This window comes from Trachurus trachurus (assembly GCF_905171665.1).
Source record: "Trachurus trachurus genome assembly, chromosome: 17".
In the NCBI taxonomy this organism is placed as follows: Eukaryota; Metazoa; Chordata; class Actinopteri; order Carangiformes; family Carangidae; genus Trachurus; species Trachurus trachurus.
In genome coordinates, this window is record NC_139900.1 from 8,259,453 (window position 1) to 8,275,526 (window position 16,074).

The 16,074-nt window shown below is 44.2% G+C and overlaps 1 protein-coding gene across 1 annotated transcript in view; it reads right to left on the bottom strand.

Annotated features, from left to right (window-relative positions):
* Window positions 1-16,074, bottom strand: part of LOC311000275 (contactin-associated protein-like 4) — a gene marked incomplete at both ends in the record, with an annotated part of 157,971 nt that overhangs the window by 52,795 nt on the left and 89,102 nt on the right. The window contains 3 exons of the mRNA XM_083990944.1: window positions 4,256-4,427; window positions 6,501-6,650; window positions 13,293-13,566. Of these exons, the coding sequence (XP_083847070.1) occupies window positions 4,256-4,427; window positions 6,501-6,650; window positions 13,293-13,566 (596 nt within the window). The remainder of the gene's footprint in view (window positions 1-4,255; window positions 4,428-6,500; window positions 6,651-13,292; window positions 13,567-16,074) is intronic.

Genomic DNA, 16,074 nt, shown 5'->3' on the forward strand with positions numbered 1-16,074 from the left:
GCTCCACATGACTTCTGTTCTCTATACGACTGATCACAACAACACAGATGAAAGCGGAGACGACGAAACACGACTTCAATGAACCTGAGCCACTCTGTTGTTGTGTGAAGGTGAAACTGTCGCACTTTGTGATATCTTTTTGTCACAATAAGGTCGTCTGTGTTTTAGCCACAAACAAAAAAAATACAAAGGAAATACAAAGTGTGATCATTTCTCCTTTTCATGTTGAGTCAAATCACAAGTTACAGAAGCTAAGAGACGGTGTCGACCTTCAGATCCCATCAAGAACAAGTGAAGAGGAGGAAAAACCTCCTTAATATACATGCAGAACAGTTTCATTTCACATCATCATAAATGACTGAACAGCTTTGAAGGGATAGTTCAACATTTTGGCAAATTGGCCCATTGCCATAATCCCTATAGTCATAGCAGTAGGTTTGTTACCTTTAATTGTCGGTGCAAGCTATTTTTAGAACGGCGGAGCAGAGCCGTGAGCTGCTCAGAGCTACGCTACAGAGGCTCATGGGATTTCTTGCTTTCCCTCATCAAACTCATCAAATACACAATCCAACAACTCCAAAACACTCTGGTGGACAAGTTGTGAGCTGCACATTCACCACGCTATGAGATAATAACACAACGTTACCAGACAGTTGTTTTAGAGGAACGTTGTGTTATTATCTCATAGCGTGGTGAATGTGCATGTCACAACTTGTCCACCAGAGCGTTTTGGAGTTGTTGGGAGTTGGACATTGCTCCACGGATTTAGCTTCTTGTTGGCTTTGTTGAAAACAAATGCACATGGAGGAGGGTTAGCTGTGAGTTTTACCATAGTGAAGATTTGCACTCAACAGTAGCTCCATAGAAAAAAGAGACCAAAAACAGCAAAAAAAAAAAGCAACCGGACCTATAGCTCCCCTTTAACACCTGGTTTTCTCTCATTTCCCCTTGTATAAGTCAAGTCAAGATTTATTTCTAAAGCACATTTTAAACCAGACAGGAAGTCTGCAAAGTCATTTATAAAGTCTTTGCTGTATTTTGGCACAACGGACGGGAGATGATAGATTAAGTTCAAAAAGATGCAACTCAAAGATGCAACAGCTTGGGTCAGGCTGGTACAGACGGCACTGGAGACCGAATCTGAATACAGAGGCTATGTTCGGAGGAAGGAGTTCAGAAAACAGGATGTTTGTCACATCCCCCTCTCAGGTGTTTCATTTAAAATAATAATAATTCTTAATAAGTTATTTGTCCAGGTGCAGATAAGACGACATCTTGGTCTCCATCTACTCTATCACCTGATGCACTTGACTTTTGTTGTTTCATGTGTTTATGTATCTGAACAACAGCAGGGTGAGTTTCTGTGACATTTAGTTTAGACATTCATGTCACACTCAGGACGACTTTTCATCTCATCTCATCTTCCAACGTGGATCAGAGTCTTGTTGGATCGTGGTTTTACAGTTCTTCTGTGTATTACAATTATATGATAAAACATTCAGTCACTTTAAATGAGTAATTAAGTGACATACAACTAAAGTTTAGTATCATATACTGTATATATAATATAATATTGTAAGGCAGGTGGCCTTTTAATGCTTGCAGACTATTTTTATAGTATCTTTCTCTCCGTCTCACTGTGGTGTGCTTCAGTGAAGGTGTGTGTGGGCGGGGATGGAGGATTATTATGTCTGCACTCGACGGTACAGCAGAGGCAGGACAAGGAAAGAGAAAGACGAGGAATGAGGAGTCACATTCAACCTGCACAGACAGGGACACAGCTCAACAACACCCACCGGCTGCGACCCTCCGCCATGAGGACACCGTGGTCGACGCCGAGGAAACAACTACAACAACAACAACAAATAATGGCTACAGCAGGAATTAAAAAAAACTCCTCATGTAATTAACAAAAAGTGGAACGTGATGAATTATAAAATGTCTGTGCCGTCCATTGTACTTTACATGATGCACAAGTGAGAATAATATATATTGTTTTGGGTGAAAAATAAGAGAAGAAACATTGATTTGTCAGATCTGAGCGAGGACATAAAACAAACAGGACTGTCAGCGGTTATTTCACAGCTCAGGTCTCCACTGAACAATAATTCTCCATTCCTTAATGGAAATACTTTGTGTGCATGTGTGAATGTGTGTGTGTTTGTGTGTGTGTGTCTTTCTCTGGATCCGACTCTCCGCACCACTTCCTCTCACAAATAAATTAGTCTGCCAAAAAAATCAAAGAAGAATTACATTTCACTTCCACAAAAGTTGTGTCTCATATAAAACAGAGTGACAAAATAATCAAGGCAGCTCCAGAGAGAGAGAGAAAGAAAACTTCTGATTCTGAACTTTGTGGTGTTAAACTTTGTTTTCCAGCTCTCTGATGACATGATGACGTGTTCATGGACAGACAACAAGAATATCTTAACCCCTAAACTTTAGCCGCAGCCACACGGGGTAAAATAATAATTTCCTTCGGGATAAATAAAGTATTTATCTATCTATCAAAAGATCATCTAACCTGAAACCGAGTCCAAGACCAATACAAGACCAAACCAATGCAAGACCATTTTCAAGACCATTACTGTACCGGTACTCATTATAATCATGTGGCTTGATATTTGGATTATTCCTCAGCTGAAAAGAAAACGTACTTTTATATAAAATCTAAACCATATTTAATTGAAACAAAGTTTGGATTGAACAGAAGAACTTTAGTAGAACAATTTTAGCTATGTTAAAGTTATTGAATTACATCACATGAACCAAGAAAAAAAGAAAAAAAAGACAGAGAAAATGTGGTCTTGGTCTCGAGTACCACAAACACTACTGTACCACCTTCATGTCTATGTTTGATGTAAAAATGATGAAATTAAAGCTTTGACAAACTTGCCACTTTGACTTTGTGTCTGTTATTTTATGTCAGACTGAACGTGCTGCAGCTCAGAGCCTGAAAGAAAACACATATAACTGTGCAAGGTGACACAACACGAGTCTCTCTGTGGAGTTATAGACAGTGAAGCCAGAAGCCTGGAGCGATGAGGACGGCTGTGTTGGACTCATATGGGTTCAAACCCTGTCTCTATAATAACTCGTCTGTGTTTCCACATGCGAATGAGCCGACGACATGTGGAAAAACAACGGAGGTAAACTCTTCACTACATTTATTAAACTGTGTTTGTCGTAAACTTTTCCTAAAGTGCTGCAGACACAGCTTAGTTGAATCTAATGTGTGTTTATGTGCAGTAACAGTAACGGTTTGGACGCAGCGCTGCTTTGATTACTGCTGAATGTTTGACATTTCAAACTCAGGCTCTCTGGTATTTAACTTACTGGGTTTAGAAATTGAACTGTAACGAGGTCTCAGCTCTGCAGCAACAGCAGCAGCAGCAGCAGCAGCAGCAGCACTGTTTTTAAAGGTCATGAGCTGCCGTCAATGGAAAATCGGCTTAATTGTCACATCAAATTATAATTTATCATGCTGCTCGTACACTTATATAGTCTCCCGGAGCCTCTAATGCAGAGTCTGTATAGGACTGTCAACACTTATACGTACAGTTAGTGTTGTTAGTGTTGTGATCTGACCTTGATCAGTTTGTTGGGCTGAAAAGAACTGATGATTTAATCACCCTGCAGTGGAAAGTGAAGCTGCTGCTGCATTCACATGGACTACAGCCACGTGACAGAACGCAAAGCAGTCCGACAGAACGGCACAATGGCAAAAAGATACACACAGGACAATATGTTGCTATGCCAATGGCGTATTGTGTATTATTTAAAGGTCCAGTGGGTAGTATATTCAGATTTTGCCACTAAACCTTGACAATTATTACACACTGGACCTTTAATGTTATTATCATAGCTATACATATATGGGGATAAAATTCTGATTCCTCTTGATGTTGCATTGCAAATTGAAACTTATGTTAAATTCCCTCACCCGTCCGTGGCAGTAGAAGGTAAAAGGTTAAAATACTCTGGATGGCAGGTCTTCCTGATTCCATGTGAAACGCTGCATGAGAGGAAAACAGGATGGCACGGTGGATAAGGTGGTTGTGCTCCTAATGCAGCGGACACCTGTGGGTTCAAACCCCGCTCTTGGTCGGAGAGTTATGATCTCTAAAATTTAACCTGGATAAGAATCAGTCCATCAATCTGGACTGAACACCTAGATTTCAACAACAACCAGGTTGGACTTATCTCCATTAGTCTCCGTAAACTAATGACGGGTTCTTGTGGTTCTGGTTCTGACCTGTCGATGATGCCGCACATGTCGATCTGCAGGTGGCTGTAGTTTCCCAGCAGCCTTTGCTGCACCAGGATCAGGTCCACCGGCTGGTTGTCCACGGTGAGGAGACGCATGCAGCCCTGGAAGATGTCGAAGGGGTTTCTACAGCCCTGACCGTCGTCTTCGGCCGGACAACCTGAACCAAGAGAGAAACAACAATATAAATAAAATACACAAACTGGAACTAAAACAACACATGGTTCAAGACGCTGACGACTTCACATCTCACTTTTATCCCGTGTTTTATAAACCGCTATTAATTTCACCGAGACGTTTCTGGAGGAAAATAAAATAGTCTGTCTTGGACGACACGGCGAGCGCCATTCGACATGATTAAACACAGACAATTGCTTGTGTGTTATGGAGCTATTAACACAAATGGCAGATAGATCACAGCTAAAGTGGAAAACAAACCCACTGCGATGATTAAAATTCACTTGGAGTTTAGGTGACGGCTGAAAACACACTAATTAATGTGCAGTCGTGGTGTAGACAGTTGTGTGGGCTTTAAAGGGATAGTTCAACATTTTGGCAATTTGGCAAATTGCCATAATCCCTATAGTCATAGCAGTAGGTTTGTTACCTTTAATTGTCGGTGCAAGCTATTTTTAGAACGGCGGAGCAGAGCCGTGAGCTGCTCAGAGCTACGCTACGGAGGCTAATGGGATTTCTTGGTTTCCCTCATCAAACTCATCAAATACACAATCCAACAACTCCACAACGCTCTGGTGGACAAGTTGTGAGCTGCACATTCACCACACTATGAGATAATAACACAACGTTACCAGACAGAGTTGTTTTAGAGGGAAATTCATGCAAAACCACTGATGCACATTTCCCATCGGGAACAGTTTTTCATCAAGCAGTCTCTGCATTTCCCTCTAAATCAACTCTGTGTGGTAACGTTCTGTTATTATCTCATAGCGTGGTGAATGTGAATGTGATGAGGGAAACCAAGAAATCCCATGAGCCTCCGTAGCGTAGCTCTGAGCAGCTCACGGCTCTGCTCCACCGTTCTAAAAAATAGCTTGCACCGACAATAAAAGGTAACAAACCTACTGCTGTGACTATGGGGATTATGGCAATGGGCCAATTTGCCAAAATGTTGAACTATCCCTTTAAAACCCACTTGCGGTTACAAAAAAAAAAGTTGTACCACACTAAGTGGTGATTTTGTAGTGGATTATGTTTTTTGTTTTTTTTAAAAGCTACTGGATATATATACAGCAGGTCAGAGTCTGATCAAATTCCTTTGTAGTTACTTTAATTTGAAAAGAGGAAGTTGTGACTGGGTGATGAAAAGCCTCCAGCTTTCAAAAGAACAGGCCGGGACTGTAATATCTCTGAGGAGCGAGAGGACAAAAGAGATGAGATTTAAGAAAAAAAAAAAAAAGGCAGAGGAAGCTGACGGAGAATGAAAGAGAGAGGGAAACGGAGGAGAGGAAGGAAGATATTAAGAGAAAGGGGAGAGAGGAAGGACAGAGAAGAGATAAAGCAGACTTATAACTTTCATCATAAAACAGCCAGAAGCCAAATCTGATTCCGCCACACACACACACACACACACACACAGTTATAAAGGTGAGTATTGACGACACCAACTGCACCGATCAAATATTAATACACGTCTTTAAGGGGTTAGAATCCGACAAAGTTCATTCAAAAGCTCGGTGAAGCAGGAAAGAAGAAGACGAGTCAGTTTTCTGCTGCGACTGCAACATGAAGCCGATGATATAATTCCACAAAACGCAAATAAATAAATAAATAAATAAATAAATGAAACAAAAAAATCGAAGCGGCAGTTGAATTTAGCGTGACAGTCTGGGCCCTCGCAGGCTGCTGGGATCAAAAGAGGAAAAAAAAGGGGGAGTGTGGGTGAAATGAAGAAAAATCCAGACATGAAAGGCAGGAATAAATTGTTTAATTTATAAATGAGAGGCATTAAATTCATCTTTTAGTTAAATATTACTAAAATGAGAATAAATAAATCCAAAAAAATCCTAATATAGCTTAACTATCACTCAGCGAGCGGCAGAATGAGCGGCAATAAAAACTTCTCAGCAGCAATTTGCATCGTTAATGTAAATTTATGCCGTGTTTCTCCTGTGAAAATTAATTAAAGTGATTATTATCAATGTCCAGAGTGCTCGTGTGAAAGATTACTGTTTTAGTTTGTTTAGTTCAGATCCAAATATTTTCCTCCTCTTACCACCAAAGAAGAGTTGACCTCCGGCCGTGACGGGAAACGAGGGGCTGGCGTGAGCGACGCCTCCGTCCCCGTTGTCCACGTCGACCGTCAGACGTCCTCGTCCAGATGTGAGCTCCACCGAGTGCCACTGACCGTCGCTGAGAGACGAACCTGAGGGACGGAAACATCACCGCTGGTTATTCAGGAAGAGTCATTCAAGATAAAATCAAAATAAAGTGTTTGGTTTTAACGTCCTTGAGACAAATGTTCGTTGTTGGACTCACATGAATGTAACGGCCAACAATCCTGACCAGTAATTCACAGGTAATGTGCATTTTTCTTTTTAAATTTACAAAGAATCACAGTTTGCAGCTTCTGAAATCTGGATATTTGCTCGTTTCCTCAGTTTTTACAAGGAGCAAACTCAACGTCTTTGGGTTTCTGACTGTTCACATGTTCACTGACCAATTAGAGCTCTGAGGTCTGCAAATTAATTAAACAATTAAACCTGGATGAGCCCAAATACAGGATAAAAAACCAGAGGCAATCAAGCTTTTGCAGTAGTTGCCCCTAAACACATTTTTTCTCCCGGGCTTTTGGACCCGTGTGAGACAAAACTTTGTCCTGAGTGCTGAATGTACAGTTTTGTCTCTATGCACTCTATTGTGTATTTTCACATGTATTTATCTCTGTCTTTGTTGAAATTGTATTTTCGAAACGTACACTAGTATTTTATTACTTTATTTTCTGTATAACACCTACAGTAGGTTGTTTAAAAGGTGCTATATCAGTAAACACGACCTTGAGCTTGACCTTTTTAAAATCAAACTGAATATGTTTACCTGTGCATCAGGGGAGGAATGATGAGCAGTTCCACAACTATCTGACATTTTATAAACCGATCTAATACTGGTACTTCCTCGCCGCTGCCGCCGCCGGCAGCTTTCTGTACAAGTTACTTGACAGAGAAAGGAAAATGGAGGCAATTTGATAAAACACAATAACACAACACACAGGTTTTTATTCAATATTGACGCCACTTGACAGCTGATTACAAATCTGCAATGTCTGTGTTTTAATTCGGCGTACCCCTCTGGACAATCGGATGTGTAGATTTTTAAAATTTTTATCCTGATTCCCGACCGGCACCACACCGTGCAACCACTGTTAGCACTGGGCTAACCTCCACGGAAGACCACCAACACAGCTTACCGGACGCCGATCTAACTCACCAGGCCCAGTCTATGGGCCTGTGCCGGTAAGTTTCGCTGACCAAACGCTGACCAAACACTGACCTGTGTGTATTGAATCTACTCTCCGCACTGGGCTCCCTCTGGAGCCCTCGCGTGTACGTTAAGTCTCCCCCTGTGCTACTGTCTCTGCTGACCTCACCGGCCTATGTTACCAACAACAACAACAAACCACCACAACCCGTCACCTATTTCGACTCCGTTACTGGCCACAGTTGTGTTATTCCTCCCCAGAAAACCACCGACCCCACCGTGACATGGCTCCACTCACCTCGCCTGGATGTGACAGCTGCCTCCGGCTCAGCCAGAGGATCGACGAGCTGGAAGGAAGGATGTCCTTGCTGCACCAGCTGAGGGAAGACGAGCACATCATGGACTCGATGGTCGTCGCCCTGGGTCCCGCTGCCAACTCCACATCCACCGCAGATCTCGACTCGACTGTCCCACTCACGTCTCTGGAAAATCCTGCCACCACGCCCGCAGCAGCTCACTGGTCCCAGCTAGGAGCTAAACCCAAGGTGCTGGTCAACTTCACCCCCGCTCCCGGATCCCGTCGGAAGGAATCGTGGAATACTCTCCAAAAAAGCACACCTGCATCCCTCAAATTGTCCAACAAGTTTTCCATCCTGGATGAGGATAATTTTCCCCCACTTAAAAATGACCACTCTCCTCCGTCATCAAAGCCGGCTCCCCTCACTCACGCACCCCGTCAAAAGCTCCGGAAAGCGGCTGCGCTCAGCCCCTCTGGGATCCCCCCTCGCCTGGAACCGATGTCGGGGAATCCCTCTTCCGTCCCGGCTGCTGTCCCCGCTGCCAACCCGGTCCGTCTTCACTCCGCGTCCTCTTCTCACAGCACTGACTCAGACTCCACTCTCCCTGACAACGGGAATCAGCAGTCGTCACCCCCTCGTCCACTTTTCTCCCCAACCACATTAATAGTTGGAGATTCAATAATCAGAAATGTCCGCTTTTTTAACGCCGCCACACACTGTTTCCCTGGGTCCACAGTTCCAGTCATACTTCGCAAACTCCCGGCGCTGCTGCACTCTCTCCCGTCCTCCATAAAACGAGTGGTTGTTCACGTTGGGTCCAATGACACCTCTCGCAGACAGTCTGAACTGACAAAAACTCATTTTTTAGACCTTTTAAACTTTTTAAGCAGCTGCGGGAAGTCTGTTTTTATTTCCGGGCCGACTCCCACCGTGGCCCGTGGAGTAGAAGGTTTTAGCAGGATTCTCAGTCTCCACACCTGGTTACAGTCCATCTGCTCCACTCGCAACATCAACTTCATAGACAATTTTAATCTGTTATGGAACCGCTCCCCCCTCTTCAAAAACGACGGTCTCCATCCGAACAGGCACGGTAGCCGCATGCTAGCGGCTAACCTGCAGCACGCCATCCACACCACCGCACGTGCATGACTGTCTACCTGCCACACCCCCCCCACTCACTCCGCTCACTCTTCTTCTCCGCCCAAAGCTTCACTGGCAGCTCACAGCTCACTCATGACCGCTAGCACCTCCCCCTGGTCATATCAGTCATTACACCCACAACCTGTAACTTTTCACATTCAGACCATCATCACATGCAGGCACCCCCGCCCACTGAGCACAAGACATCCTGATCTGGTTAACCTGCGTCCACTTCCCCGGTCCTCACAGCCCCTCACAATGCAACATCACCTCAAAGTAGCCTTATTTAACACCCGCTCCCTCAACAACAAAAGCCTCATCCTCAGTGAATACATAACAGACAATAACCTGGATTTTCTCTGTCTCACTGAAACCTGGCAAAAACCCCTGGACTATTTTTCATTAAACCAAGCCACCCCCACAGGATACACCTACATGGACAAACCCCGCACAGAGGGCCGGGGAGGTGGCATTGCTGCCATCTACAGAAACAACATCAAGACAACCACCATCTCCATTCCTCCTGCCCCCTCATTTGAACACCTCACCTACAAACTCTCTGGTCCCTGCCCTCTGGTCACAGCCATCATATATCGCCCCCCCAAACCACATCCCTCCTTCCTTTCTGATCTTGCTGACCTTATAACCCAGCTATCTGCCATCTCGCCATCTGTTCTCCTCCTAGGTGATTTTAATCTACATATTGACAGCACAGACAATAAACCGGCCACAGAATTCCTGGAACTGTTAAATTGTCTCAACTTCACCCAACATATCAACTTCCCAACACACAGCCGTGGTCACATTCTGGACTTGGTCTGCTCCACCAATCTCAACATCCAACAGTTAACCAGCCACAACCTGCATATCTCTGACCACCTGGCTATCACCATGGACATAGACATCCCCATCCCCACCACAAAACAAAACCGGACCATAACCTTCAGAAATCTTAAATCCATCTCTCCCTCTGCTCTCTCAACCTCACTCACCCATTGTCTGTCTGCCTCACCCCGCCCACCATCTGATGACCCCACTGACCTGGTTAACTACTACAACTGCACACTCTCCTCCTGCTTGGATCAGCTTGCCCCCGCCAAAACAAAAACAGTTTCTTTCACTCACTCTGCCCCCTGGTTCACCCCCACACTCCGCCAAATGAAGACCCGGAAAAGACAACTTGAAAGACTCTGCAATAAAACTGGATTATCTGTTCACCTTCTCGCCTACACCGACCACCTACAACAGTACAAAGAAGCACTCAACGCTGCCCGGACCACCCACTACTCCCACCTCATCCACTCTGGCTCCAACAACCCCAAGGCTCTGTTTTCCACCATCAACTCCCTTCTCAAACCTCACGACAACACCTCCTCATCATTCACTACTGAAAAGTGCCAATCATTCCTATCATTCTTCCAAACAAAAATCAACACCATTTACAGTAACCTCAACACCTCCAGGATCCCTCCCATCTCCCCGCCCGCCTCCCTCCCTGCCTCCCCACCCACCACTATCCAGTACCTGACCCACTTCTCTCCAGTATCACCAGCACAACTCACAACCATCATGACCGGAATAAAAACCTCCACTTGCAACCTGGACCCCATACCCTCCAAACTCATCAAGGACTGCCTCCCTGTCATCTCCCCACTCATCATTGACTTCATTAACGCCTCCCTCAGTTCTGGTTCTGTCCCCCAAACCCTCAAACTGGCTGCCATCACTCCCATCATCAAAAAACCCGGTCTGGACCCCGACAACCCAAATAACTTCCGCCCCATCTCCAATCTCCCCTTCCTGTCAAAAATCCTGGAACGTGCTGTCGCCTCACAACTCACAACCCACCTCACCTGCAATAACCTGTTTGAATCATTCCAATCTGGTTTCCGTACAAAGCACAGCACCGAGACAGCCCTCCTGAAAGTCACCAACGACCTCCTCCTCTCCTCAGACTCCGGACACCTCACCATCCTCATCCTCCTCGACCTCACAGCAGCCTTCGACACCATCAACCACTCCATCCTGCTCTCCCGTCTGGAATCCTCTCTCCACATCACTGGCACAGCACTCTCCTGGTTTCACTCCTACCTCACCAACCGACAACAGTTCATCAGCATCAACAACTGCACCTCCACCACCGCTCCTCTGTCACAAGGTGTCCCCCAGGGGTCGGTGCTTGGTCCCCTCCTCTTCATCCTCTACATCCTCCCCCTTGGCCAGATCATCCGTCAACATGGACTCCATTTTCACTGTTACGCCGACGATATCCAACTGTACATCTCCACCAAAGCCATCACCAACAACACCCACTCCACCCTCAGCAACTGTCTCACAGAAATTAAATCTTGGATGCAAACAAACTATCTTCAACTGAACAGTGACAAATCGGACATAATCATCATTGACCCCACATCCCGCACTAAAGCCAGCCACAACTTCTCCCTCACCTTTGATAACTGCACTTTGTCTCCCTCATCCCACACCCGCAACCTAGGAATCATCTTCGACAGTAAGCTAAGGTTTGACCTCCACATCAATCACATCACCAGGACCGCCTTCTTCCACCTCAAGAACATCGCCCGTCTCCGCCCCTCACTCACCTTCTCTGCTGCAGAAACCCTCATCCATGCATTCATCACATCCAGACTGGACTATTGCAACAGCATCCTCTATGGTTCACCATCCAAACTCCTCAATAAACTACAATACATCCAGAACTCAGCCGCACGCCTGCTCACCCACACCCGCTCCAGAGATCACATCACCCCCGTCCTCCGTGACCTGCACTGGCTGCCCATCACTCACCGCATACAGTTCAAAATCATCCTCCTCACACACAAAGCACTTAATAACCTGGCCCCCCCCTACCTTACAGACCTGCTCCATCACCACACCCCCTCCCGCGACCTCCGCTCATCCGAAGGAAACATCCTGTCACTACCCACACGGACCAAGCACCGAACCTGGGGGGACAGAGCCTTCTCCATCACTGCCCCCTCCCTCTGGAACTCACTCCCCAAACCCATCCGCACCTGCACTCACCTCCCAACTTTCAAGACAATGTTAAAAACACACCTTTTTAAATCAGCTTTTAATACATAATTTTCTGTGTGTGTTTTATATTGTTCTCTATGTTTTATACTGTCTCTGCTGCTTTTAATTGAATGTCTTGTGTTCTTAACTGCATTTATTGTATGTAAAGTGTCTTTGAGCTTTTGGAAAAGCGCTTATAAATAAAATTTATTATTATTATTATTTTATTTTATGAGACCAGGGCCTGGGGGGGGGGGGGGGGGGGGGGGGGCTTAGCACTTTCGCCACCTAGCAGGAAGGTCCTGGTTTGATTCTGGGTGGATTTTGCATGTTTTCTCTTTATCTATGTGGGTTCTCCTGCTTCCTCTCACAGTGCAAACATACCGCAGTGTGTGAATGTGGATGTGTGTGCATTGTTTGTCTCTATATGTCGGCTCTATATTTCACAATTTACTGTATCATTTATTTATAATTTTTTACTTACTCACAGTTTATCATATACTTTTCTTTTCTTGGAAAGTGTTTTAAGCACTTTTTAAAAAAAATTATGGACGATATGCCTTTCAGGCGAAGAAATGCAAAAAAAATGCTAACATGCTCGACTTTCCATTGAGCCGTCGTACAGCGTTGTAGACTCAAATCAAATAAATCAAATCAAATAAAGTTTTATTTGTCCCGGGAGGGAAATTTGTCATGGGCATAATATTACAGCTGCTTTGTATTTGAAAAAATAAATAAATAAATAAATAAATAAATCGCTGTTTGTTAGTCACGTTACACTACATAACTTTTTTTTGTCTGTTGTTTTGTTGCTGTTTTGTTTCTTTGAGGTAATGTGGGAGATAATTTTTTGGATTATTCTGTTCTATGTATTTAAGTGATATTATGTATGGGTTATTGAAGTTTCTATATTTGTATTTATTTTTTGTATGTTGTCATTATTTTAAGTCTAATGTAGAGGATTTATATCCTGTATCAGATGTATTTTCATTAAATCACACGTCCAATTGTCGTTCCCAATGTTCATAATCAGGCCCGACCCTGGAAATTTGACCACAACAAAATCGTATGAAAATCATGTCGTTTGATCCTGCCTTAAAGGACGTTGGACCGACCTGCACTGATCTCCAGCAGCGCCCTGCCAGCCTTGTGGATCTGCAGCCGCAGCCGGGCGTCGCTCAGGTACAGCCAGACGACGCCGCCGTGGCGAGGGAGGTCAAAGGTCAGCAGGAGCCCGGCCTTGTTCCACGTCCTGAACTGAAACCCCACGGACACGGACACGCCCCCTGTGGAGGAGGACGTCGCCCCCGGCAACCGGAGGAAGCTCTGGGGGCCGGGGAACGTCACGGCGACGGAAACGGGCTCAGCACAAGAGAAGGTCACGTTGCCCTGAGACAGAGAGAGAGAGAGAGAGAGGAAAATGATCATCACCACGGAGATAAACCAACATGAAACATGAATATTAATCAGTTGCAGAGGGCGTGTCGATGTCACCGCGTGTCGCCGTGATCTCATCAGCGAGTCTCCTTGAGAGTAAAAAAAGAAAAAAAGAAAAGCCGTGGATGCAGATTGAGAAGACCCAGTGTGACCCGGCTCAGAGGTGCAGAGGAGGCGGCGGATGTGTGTGTGTGTGTGTGTGTGTCTATGTGTGTCTGTGTGTGTGTCTGTGTGTGAACAGGACTACGGTATATAGACGTTTCCGTCGCGGTCCATTGTTCTGAGTTGTGGTAATGACACCGGGGGTTCATTGCTAAAGCTGCAGCGGCAACACATTACTCTGCCTCCGCCACCGGTCTCTGCTGGGAATATCAGCCTGCTATCTTTATAATGCTCCGGAAACACAGATGACATCTAAAAGCCCTTTGTAGAGCTGTTAAAGTGATATATGGAAGTACAACGGTGGAGGTGCAGGATACGGCGCTACTGCAAAACATAAAGTAAGAAGTAAGCTATAAAACCCCCTCCTCCCAAAAAACCATTCACTAACACACATGCACACCCTGCTCTTGAGCAATTTTCAATACGTTATCAAGGTCCACGTCTCTGGAATCAGCTACCTGACTATCTGAAAAAAAAAATGTATTTAACTTCATTTAAAAAGGCTCTTAAAAAGTACCTCGTCAGTCAGTTAAGTCGTTGCATAAAAACATATACAACAAAATTTCGTTTGGCAGTCTCCTATAGCAGCAAAGAGCTAAGTGTCAATAAGTAATTAAGTGTTTGCACACATATAAAGTGCAAAGTGCCAGTGTCAAATAAATAATTATGCATCAACATATTAAAAACATAGGTTACATTAAAAACAAAAACAATATCAACCACAGCACGTGTTTGTGTGTGTGCGTATAAACTGGTTGGGGTCAAACCATGTACCATCAAACATTGTTTTGCATTATTCATTCATTCATTCATTCATTCATTCATTCATTCATGTATGTTTCCTTCTTTTTCCTATATTCACTGTATAATCACTAACTTTTTTCTACTTATTTTTCGTTATCGTCTTAATCATTCCTTATTTACTTGTCTTTACTTGTAACAAATTTGTTTTTTGAATATGTTCTTCATGGGTGAGGTTTTCATATAAGCCATTATGGGTTTCATACCTCCCCTCCACACATCCCAATCATAATGATTGTTCATACTATTTTAAATGATAATTATGTTCGTGCAAAAAAAAAAAAAAAAAAAAACTCTACTCTCACATTTTCTTTTTGTTAAACCCCTGCATTCAGGAGGTTAAAAGGGACCTCTCTCTATTGAAAAGGACCATAATCATGTTAATACCACCTTAAAAGCTACACTGCTGCCTCCATTAGATCTGCAGCCGTGCATGTCTGTGAGTCTGTGAACGTTTTTCCTTGCTCCTCTGCTCTGTGGTCCTTCACTGTAATGAGGGATCATTTATTAGAGCTGCTCTCTCTTTCTCTCTCTGCACTTATTTCCAGTGTATAACCATCTAAAGGTCCTAATGACAGAGACACGGGGAGGCGTTAGCGTCAGTGTCTGAGTCTGAGCAGCATCTACACTTCCCTCTGTCCCCTCATCACTCTCTGACCTCGTTAAGTGCTCATTAGCTTCATCATTAACCAGATAGCAGCTTGTTAGTGGCGGCGGCAGGAGCAGCAGCATCCAGATGATTTCCCAGCGGTGCTCTGCTCCGTCGACACACACACATGCACAAACACAAACACACACGTGTACAGTAGCTCTACGCGTGCACAACCTCCTGTGTTGTGTGTGGATGGTTATTTATGGTTGTGTGGGAATCGCTTCATAGTCGGAGGAGCATCGGTGAAATGTGTGTCATGGTTGTTTGTCGGGACGTCGTAATAAGAAAACACCAAGCAGAATGATTTATTAGTGTTTGGCAGGCGAAGAAGAATTTGTAAGAAACCTCAAGCCTGCTCAGTTTTTTTTTATTTTTCTTATTTTTCGGTGGCTCAGCTCCAGCCACTGACGACGCTCTTCTATTCTCCAACTTCTTCTCACTTAGAAAAAAAAAGAAAAAAAAAGAAAAGGGCCGGAGAGTCCAGAGAGTCTGAGCAGCTCAACATCAAAGAAGCTTTTCTCTGCTTTTTCCCCCAAATGATTTACATGATCTGTCGTCATCACGCTGGAGATGTTAAAATCTGCTCTATATGAGGCCACAGCGGGGTTAAGAGCAGCAGCAGGGTTGGTACTGTAACTGAGCCGCAGAAGAACGGGTTCAAATTAAAGTAAAGGCTCTGTCAGATTTGCTCTGAGGTGAACATTAAAAAATTATATATTACTAGTACGAGTAGATTCTCACATCAAGTTCAAGCTGCATTTATTAATTTTTGTCCTTTATTCTGCAGAATAAAAAGAATAAATAAAACAAAAAGTCTTCTGGTGTACATGCTCTTATTTAACTGT